This window comes from Contarinia nasturtii, unplaced genomic scaffold (genome assembly GCF_009176525.2).
Source record: "Contarinia nasturtii isolate CC-2019 unplaced genomic scaffold, AAFC_CNas_1.1 Cnas_scaffold_187, whole genome shotgun sequence".
NCBI classification, from domain to species: domain Eukaryota; kingdom Metazoa; phylum Arthropoda; class Insecta; order Diptera; family Cecidomyiidae; genus Contarinia; species Contarinia nasturtii.
The window spans coordinates 9,493,322-9,503,107 of NW_022197544.1; the positions used below are offsets into that span (position 1 = coordinate 9,493,322).

Here is a 9,786-nt window from a genome sequence, read left to right on the forward strand (position 1 = left end):
CTGTTCATCAGTACTATGAATCCGTAGCATTCGATTCAACTCGTATTGTTTCATAGTGAAAAACTTCTTTATGTGTTTGCACCAGGTGTTAAGATTGGTTTGAACATTCTTGATGTATTGATCGACAATTGCATTGAATGCATTTCCCATGCCATGACGATGGGGCCAAATAAAACGAGGACAGGCTCGTCTCACGATCGACAAAAATTCAAACGGCAAATTTTGATGGTTTCCGTAGAGTACATCGTGGAAGTAATTATAAATTACCTCTTTGCCATTGCCATCGAAAAAGTCTGTATTTTCGTCGCATTCATCCTGGTCGATGGCTTTGTTTGCGTAATAAAGTAGCAACAATGAGGCCAGTGTGGAAATGCGCGTTGCTGCGAGGCACCATGTGAACACTAAAATACGAAAACTTTTCCGAAATTTTGGACGCAAAATGGTGTTCAGGGTTTGTTTGACGGTCCTATTTTGTGTGTTTTCATACTCTCCTTCTTTCTTGCGCTTCATTTTTCACCTTTCTTTTGCTTCAAATCGATCGTATGCACTTTATATTCTGAACCTCACCCAACGAGTATGTTGTCTGAACTGAAACTGTCAACGATCAAAATGATTCTCGTTTGCGAAAAATCCTTGCAGTTTGTCACACAGTCTTAAATCATCGTTTCGTTGCGTTACAAATGTGTGCCTCAATGTGATGATGTGACAATTTTCAAGCACACTTCATTCCAATTTGGATCATTCGAATTTCACATTTTGATATGAATTCTCTTTCTTAGAAACAATGAAGCAATATTCACAAAAAAATACAATAAACTAATTCACTGCGTTGATCGAACGATTGACACAAATGGTGATGAAATTTGGATTTCTTACGTTGCTATTTTGTGGATGTTCTGTTATTTTAAACTAAAAACAGAAGCAAACTCAAAATTCACCGTAAATGCTTCCATTTATTTTAAAATCGCACAAAAATGCATATTGATTTGAGAATGAGCGGAAAATAAATGATGAGTTTATTTGATTGTATGCCGAACACAATGTTTGCGAATGATTCTAGATTTCTAATTAACCGCACAACAATCACTGAACAGAACCAAGCAAAATAAAAGCCAAAAGCAGCGAAATAATTAACAAAAAAATGAGGGCCAATGCGATTTTCGTTGTGACAGCAACTAAATTCTGTAAATCGGCAATGTGACCAACAACAAATGTCATACAAATTCAATTGAGATGCCGATGCGATGTGTTAATACTAATACAAAAACCGAATCTGAGTTACTTGAACACAACACATTCGCATGCTCTTTTCCATGAAAACTTATTCACATTGAAATGTTGTGTTGATTTTTTTCTTCAAACGCACAACAACAACACCATTCTATACATCTAAACAATGAGTGAAAAGAAATACGACGCTTATAACGATAATGTTTACAAAAATTCAATAACCATGAATTTTTTGTTTATTCATCCTTTTCACTCGCTTCGCTTGCCAATCGTTTTGTTTATTAACATAAGAAGTAGTAAGAAACTGTATCATACAAAGTCATACTATGTGTGTATAGAAATGTATGTAAACCAACGAAAGCAAAACTGAATGTAATGTTCATGGATATTCTTCAGCGTCTGAAATAGCCACTTCCACCAACACCTCCGAAAAGGCATCCAAAACTGTAAAACAAAAACGTTAGTTCTTTGAAGAAGTCTTATAAGAACAGTTGAAAAATCATCATTTTTTTCTATAGAAAATTGATATCGATTGTAAACTATTTATGCCTATAATCTACCTTCCATTTGACACGAAAATGACCACCGAAATGGGTGAAAGCGTTACATTTTTCAACGTTAAAATAGATAAAAAACGTTACATTTTTGTTTGCTGGGAAGTGTTTGACTTTACAGAAGGTTGTTGAAAATTTCTGATTCGTTTTAACACATGAAAGTTATGAAATTAACAATATCACGAATAAAATTTGAAATACGATAAAAAAATCATTTAAAATTAGTCAATAAAATGAGAATTTTGAAAAACTTATAAAAAAAAAAAAAAAACAAATGTTTAACCATAGCAAATTAATGAAAAATCAATTTAAAAGAAAGCTAAATAGGTGGCTCAGCCAGTGATGGCATCGACAAAAAATCCATAATGAAACGTAAATCAATTGATAGAAAATTCATTTTTATTCAACTGCGCAATCAAATCACTTATTGTACGATTTGTTTTTTTACCAAATTATTAAAAAGTGATTCAGTAAAGAAAACAGGAAATAAATATCAGAAAAAAAAATAACAGCAAAGAAAGAAAAAAGTGCTTCATTGTCATAAGAAGAAATAAAAGGGAAAAGAAAAGCAATCTACTGAGTCATATCTCATATTTATGTTAAAAGTTTGACACTAATGTGTATATAATAATTCACTATGAAAACATGTTCCGTACGCAAAGAGAAAACTTGTACAATGCGAAAATGTTGAGCTAAGAGCTAAAAATTTGAAATTTTATCGCAGTAAACATTGAGTCCAAGATAATATATACATAATACATACATAACAATGATAGCAGTAGTGAAAAAAGGAGCACAACAATAGGAAATTGCTGTTGCTGAATCATTGGCGACATCGTATATTCTCTTTATAACGAATCAAGACGGTGAAAACAAGCATGATTCCATGTACTTTTTTTAATCATAAATGTATCCGCATAGACGTATTCATTACAAAATTAAGAAAATATCATACGCACGAGAATAACAAATACTACTTTTTGAGTTGAAAAAAAAAATTAACGATGACAATATTTTATGCAGTTTACAAGAAAATAAAATGAACTTTAATAGGAGAATTTCAAAAAATGGAAAACATATAGTTCCAATCAATTTAAAATTCGGCATGTGAATTTACATATCCAACAAATATATCACAAAAATACTTAAATAAATATGTATTCAAGTTATCATCAAATTTTCTGAATAAAGTAAAAATTGCAAAACGAACATTTTCTTTATCAATTTGGTAATTGGTAAGTTATTATACATTTTTAAACGTTTAAATTCATACGTTTTGAATTAACATCGCATACAAAAATATCGCACTCAAATCACTTGAGTCAAGTGATAGTTACAGCATTTATTGGGCCGAATACGATAGCAGTTCGGTAAATTGGAAATGAATTTTTTGCAATAACACAATGACATTTATTTCTGATGTTTCATTTGACTTGTAATTGAATAGCCGGTTTAAGCAATTCTCACACTTGCACCTGAGGTTAAATATAAAACGACTGGCATCGGCTTGATAACACTTTAAAACCAACCGACCAATATATTCGATATTTGTATAAAAGAGCTGGCGAATTTCACTGTAATCGCCAGTCCCAATCACTAGTTAAAGAAGGAAACATTAATGGTGAAAAGATTGAAAATAAAACGTTGTATCTTAATTGTGTTTACATTCACAACAGTTTGGTGTTTAGTTAAACAACTCAGCAAAGGTAAAAATCAGTTGGATGATGACAGCAAGAAAAGCTCCGATGGAAAGAATGTTTTTGCCGAACAACTGTGGTTCGAACCGGAACGTGTAATAGGCGCACGCAAGTTACGTGAAAACAAAATCTCATTCAGCATCAAAGTAAAGGAAATTGTGCCATCCATAATTGCCAATTTAGCCTGTCCACAATTGGTAATAGACAGCGGCGTACCTAGAGGTTAGGGGGGGGTTTATTTTTTTTTTCGTCAAAAGCCCTAGCAAATTGAAAGAATTTTTTTCATAAAAAAACCTTAGCAAATCGAAAAAAAACTATATCCAAAAAGCTATTCTATCTGGTGTGAACTTTCTTTGCATTTTTGAGAAAATTGAGGAGCAATAATGTTTTCAGTCTTCAAATAATGACTCAAAACTTTATGAAATCCCCCCGTCATATTCAGCCCAATGAAAGCTATTTATAAAATAAATGCGAGTGGAGTTGGTCATACAAAACTGGAACAAAAAACTATTTTTAATTCATAGTTGTTCTGTGACTTTGAAGCGAGCCGAAATCAAGCCGAATTTTTTTAAAATTAAGTCGAAGAAAAAATATGGACACATCATACTAATAGATGTTTATATACTTAATTGAACTATTTGACTTAAAGTTTTGAAGAATTGCATATGAACAGATGTTTAATATTACTTCAATTCTCACCCTTTCATATATTATATAGTTTTTGTGTTATATGATATGCAATACATTTACAAATATATTTGATATGCAATACATGCATATTTATTTGGCTTGTAGATAAATTTTGGGTATAAACTATAAAGGGTGTTTAAAATAATTGAAATTGTAAGTTATATTTATTTCAATCGTGGAGAAACAAAGAAAAAAATATATAAAATACTGAGAAAAAAAATCGTATAAGGGTAAGGTAGGTTTACGAGCGAATTTTTGAAAAGTTGTTTGAATTTTTTACATATTTCTTCCTAATAATCAATTTTATCTAGTGTAAGCTGATTCTAAATGGGGGGGTAGTATCACTTTCACCGATTATCCCGATTAATTAATTATTTTATCATAAAGTAAAATAATTAAAAGTATAAAAAAAAGTTGAATTTGTCAATTTCTAATAAAAATAAAAAAGTTGAAGCAAAAAGAAAGTACCGTTAACTCAAGTTATGTGTGTAATTCATTTTGAAAATTGTATGGCAAAAGATGCATTCTTTAGTGTACGAGTAGGCGCAATGGTAAATCACCACATAAGTCGCACAATGAATGGTATTTTTGCTTTTGTCTACAATAAATTAAACGAATCACTCAATTAAATAGTTTCACAAACAATGAAAATAAGTGGCGTAGAAAAAGAGTTAATTTTTTGTTGTAGTTAATTCGTTTGTTGGTGCCTTTATTTTACTAAAATGATAAGTTTTCTTTGTTTTGTTTTTGTTGGGAAGAAGCCATATATTGAATATGAATGTATTATTTCCAGATATATTTGACAACAAAATAGGTAAAATATTTAGAGTCCAGCTAAAACGATGCGAGGATCTTCAACGGCCGCCTTGATTTTGCGCAGGAACATGACGGCTTCTCGTCCATCAACCAAACGATGGTCATAAGTAAGAGCAACATACATCATCGGACGAATGACAACCTAATTCAAATAGTTAGTTAGCATTAGTGATAAAGTATACAGTGAATCTAATTTTTTTGATAGACAAAATAACAAGCAAATTAAGCAGAGAAACTCTCCACTAACATAGGATTCATATACGAATGGCGTGTGAGTGGAGTGTGTCATGCAAAATTTTGTCTACCAAAAATATTAGATTCACTGTATATGAAAAGATTTGTGGATGATTATTACTTGTCCTTTGACTGCAATCGGTCTGTCAAAGATGCCATGCATTCCCAAGATCGCACTTTGTGGTGGATTAATAATTGGTGTTCCCATCAGTGAACCAAATACACCACCGTTGCTGATTGTGAAAGTGCCACCGTCCATATCTTCAACAGCGATGGCATTGCGTCGAGCTTTCTCACCAAGTGCAGCTAATGCGATTTCAATATCAGCATAGTTCTTGCTTTCTACGTTACGAATAACGGGCACAACAAGACCTTTTGGTGTTGCTACTGCAACCGAAATATCAACATAATCACGATACACAATCTCCTAAATGGACAAAAAAGCAGAACGAAAAATGAGTATTGTCTTTAAAAAATGACGAATTTAAGTTCATCTAAATTGAAATTACGTTTCCATCTATAACAGCATTAACGACTGGTTGATCTTGTAGTGCGTATGCAGCTGCTTTCGAAAATACTGACATAAAACCCAATTTGATTCCGTATTTTTTCTGAAACGCATCCAAGTTTGCTTTACGGAATTCCATGATAGAACTGTAAACGAAAATGTCACATTTTTGATTAACTTTGTTTTTTTAAAAAATATATACAATGTTTTTCTTTTACCTCATATCAATTTCATTGAAAGTAGTTAACATTGCATTGGTGTTTTGGGCATCCTTCAATCGTTGAGCTATTTTTAGTCGCATACGATTCATTTTAACTCGTTGCTCAGTTCTTGTACCAGTGATTTCACGTGAGTAATCTTCTGGAGGCAATTTCACTGTAGCATCAACAACTTGAGCATGTCGAATAGCGGCTATTGGAACAGTTGACACTGGTCCAGTTGGTTGTGGTGGTGGTGCCGGCTGAAATAGTTTCAACAAAATGTTTCAATGAATTTGAAATCCTTCTTTTTTTTGGATTTAACTTTGGATTTTTGAAATGATTTAAAATGGATTTTTCCGACTTTTTCTTTCAATATCAAGAAGTTATGTATTAGTTTTGTGCATTTTCAAAATATTTTCTTGTGCATACTCTTGGTGGTGGTGGTGGCGGCGGTGTTGTGGGTGTTGGGGCCACCGAAGCAGCACTTGGTTTTGGTGCTTCTTGAACGGGAGGTTTTGGAGCTTCTGGTGCAGGTGATGCAGCTGCTTTTGGCTTATCACTAACGGCTCCCGGTTTTATTTTGAACAAATCTTGGCCGGCTTTCACAGTATCACCATCTTGAACGAAAATCTCTTCGATAATACCGCTAACTGGCGTTGGAACACCGACGGTCGTTTTATCAGTTTCAATTTCCATTACGTTATCGTCAACACGTACTTCATCGCCCACTTTACACGTAAACCTATAAAAGATCAATAAAAATTTAATATTAAATTATCTCTATAATATAAATGATTATGTACAAAATAAAATATTAAATACTCTTTGGCTTTTAAAGTGAAAATGAATATTATTTGTATAATTATTGTGTTGACGTACTTATTTAATATAATTTTACCATTTTCGCGATGACTTATTAAGATATTTTATATGCATACATTATATAATACTAACTTTACATCACCCTCGGAGACTGAATCGGCGAATGGTGGCACTTTAATAACTTCCAAGAGTGAATTGGTGGCATGTATGAATCTGGATTGGTGCATCCATTTGGAGTTTGTCAATAGTCTAAAGATTCGAAATGTAGCTCATAATAATAATTTCCATATAAATATTCCAACTGATAACAACAAATCATTTTTCTTATCAGTTGAGGTACTCAGTTTGTTTACTAACTCAGTTTGTGCCGCTTTTGATGTCAATATGCTGGATCTTGAGCTACTCTGGCCATTGTTTGTAAAATTGCGGTTAACCTTAAAAAAAAACTTCTGTTATTTATTTAATCTCCAGAAATTATCATATTAAACTGAAAAAACATGATCATTTGTCTTGTAATATTTGAAATCGATTGCGTTTAAAATTATCACGATTTTCGATAAAATTATGCGTGATACATATTATAGTATAATTCTTTTATTATGTAATACATAGATTTTTTTTTGAAGATATCTACTTGGTTATTTACCGATGAAAGTACTCGGCGACTGTTCACATTTAAGCCGGATTTCAGGAGGTCTTGTGGCAATTTTCGCGTCAACATCCACGTTAAACTTGCCATTGTTTTAGAATTAAATTCAAAATTCTTCTTTCACTCCTTATGACTGAATCAACTATTCTTTTTGATGGTCTCACTGCACACCCCCGATAAAAGTATTCTCTTTTTGCTGTCTACAAACGTCACATTTGACACCTTAGTATTGTTCGCCATTGTTCATGCATGTGATATATCCCTATCGAGGAACCGATGTTTGTCATCATATCTTTTTGCAGATGTTTATTGCTTCGTTTTTTTTTTTTTTAATTTAAATGAATTCATCAATGTAATATTAAAATAACAAAACAAAACATATAATTTATTGGTATGGATTCATTTTTATTTGTGTACTAACTGTAATGGGTAAATTCAACTTTCGTTCATTTGAAATTTACTGAAAATTCAATTGTCCGAATTGGTGGTTCTATTTTTGATACGACAATGATAGAAAAATATTGATAATTTGGTTGTTTGTATGTTTTTTTTTTAATTTGTATTTTGAACTTTGAGACTTTAAATTTATTGAAATTATGTATTTTATCAATACATAAACAGTCTCATCGTCGAATGTAGATTTTAAGTAAAACAGCGGAATTTCATGAATGTTTTGTATCATGTCAAAATTTGATGGTTGCATTGGTTAACATTTGCAGCAATGTATTTCGTTCGTCTGAATTCAGTGTGTCGTTGCGTTCATCGACGGTCAATGGAGACTGTCCTGGGTTCTGAAAATAATAAAGAAAAGAAAAAAAACCACACCATGAAGCACAAATGTGAATCATAAATATCGAATTTAAAAATTACAATATCTGATGGCTGAGATGATGTTGTGTTGTGATTCTTGCGAATATGCTCTTCGAACTGTTGTAATGAAGAAAATGATTGATTACATTGGCTGCATTGTGCAACAATTGTACTGAAATCGATTCGATTTCGATGTTTTAGTTTTTCGTGAGTCTTCTTAAATTGTAATAATGAATCTGGCATTGATTCGTCGTTGCCATTGCTGTTGTCAATTGATTTAAAATGATTTGAAATTGGTGTACTACTTAATGCCGTATTAATTTGGTCATGGTTTTCACCGTTTTCAGTCGTGACAAAACTATGTTGATTATTTTCCAGCAAATGATTCTTTTGTATGCTAACGTTTGGTTTGCCCTCCAATGAACTCCATAAATTTGGAAATCGTAATGATGACAATTGTGTTTGTTCGGTGTCTGTGTTTACGGCTTTTTTCGATTTTGATAAAATATCGCATGAATCTAATACATTATTTTTCTTTATAGTTTTATCGTCAAGATTTGTCGATGGACTTTCTGATACTTCTTTATAGCATGATGTCAACGATTTGACCATTTTTTTCAGTGCAAAAATCATTCGTCGATTGAATTCGTTTGCAGAGAGAGCACGAGATTTTCGCATTGATAATAATTGATAGCCTTCCATGATGAATTTGTTTAATTTCAATTCAATGCACTCTTTCAAGTGTTGGTCAAACGATTCTTTTAACATGAATCGTTGTTTGCATGCGTCACATTTTCGTTCACGCATTTCATCAGGTATGGTTATAATCACCGAACCGTTTACAAAATCCGTAATATCGTCTTCGGTAAAACTTTTTTCTTTATAATTGAAAAGTGTATTCGAGACTGGGGGTTCGTCGGCATCATCTTCATCCGAATCAATACATTCACCACCGAATGCTTCTTCGATTTCCAATTTTAGACTGTCAAATGTTATGTCCTCTGGCGCTGAATTTATATCATCACCAACATTATTGAATTCATTCGGCATTAGCATTTTTATATTGTATGGCTCAGTGCCGGGATAGAAGGTTTGTTGTCGCATACAACGATCATTGCTAATGACCTGTCTTCGAAAGACAACGGCGTGTTTTAAATACGATAAACATATGGTGCATATTTTTTGCGGATAGTTCTTTTCGTCTCGAGTGATCTATTTTTTTTTTTTTTGTATAAAGAGAGAAAATTGAATGAATTAAAAACAGGGAACGGAATTCCATTCTTAAAGCTTACATAAATGCCCGAAATATCAGCAATCATTTCAGCTATTGTCTCTCTCCAAAAACGAAATTCATTTGGGTTCGCATGAACATTGACCGGGATTCGACCGAATACATCATGTTCACCACAGCCTGAACATACACAGCACAGATATTTAACATTTTTATTCATATCGTTTACACGGCTACGATATATTTACATTTAAATAAAATGAAAACAGACAATAAGACAAATATTTATTTCAAGTTTCACCAATCTGACAATGCCAATCAATTGTGACATTTGGAAATGCTATT

At 32.4% G+C, this 9,786-nt stretch overlaps 2 protein-coding genes across 3 annotated transcripts; both read right to left on the reverse strand.

Annotated features, from left to right (window-relative positions):
* Positions 1 to 4,846: 4,846 nt before the first annotated feature.
* On the reverse strand, positions 4,847 to 7,614 carry LOC116336744 (dihydrolipoyllysine-residue succinyltransferase component of 2-oxoglutarate dehydrogenase complex, mitochondrial). 2 transcript variants are annotated; one of them, XM_031760852.1, is made up of 8 exons: positions 7,386 to 7,614; positions 7,109 to 7,185; positions 6,884 to 7,000; positions 6,359 to 6,671; positions 5,948 to 6,189; positions 5,731 to 5,875; positions 5,343 to 5,648; positions 4,847 to 5,129 (listed from the first exon to the last, which is right to left on the reverse strand). In XM_031760852.1, the coding sequence occupies exons 1-8, from the start codon at positions 7,488 to 7,490 to the stop codon at positions 4,995 to 4,997; spliced, it is 1,440 nt and encodes a 479-aa protein (XP_031616712.1). In that variant the 5' UTR covers positions 7,491 to 7,614; the 3' UTR covers positions 4,847 to 4,994. The 2 variants fall into 2 exon arrangements, with proteins under 2 accessions (XP_031616712.1, XP_031616713.1); XM_031760853.1 differs by having other exon boundaries at positions 7,398 to 7,612.
* Positions 7,615 to 7,796: 182 nt separating this feature from the next.
* Positions 7,797 to 9,760, reverse strand: LOC116336746. Its single transcript, XM_031760854.1, has 3 exons — positions 9,503 to 9,760; positions 8,271 to 9,422; positions 7,797 to 8,191 (listed from the first exon to the last, which is right to left on the reverse strand). Exons 1-3 carry the CDS (start codon positions 9,659 to 9,661, stop codon positions 8,084 to 8,086), a joined length of 1,419 nt encoding a protein of 472 aa, XP_031616714.1. The 5' UTR covers positions 9,662 to 9,760; the 3' UTR covers positions 7,797 to 8,083.
* Positions 9,761 to 9,786: the final 26 nt, after the last annotated feature.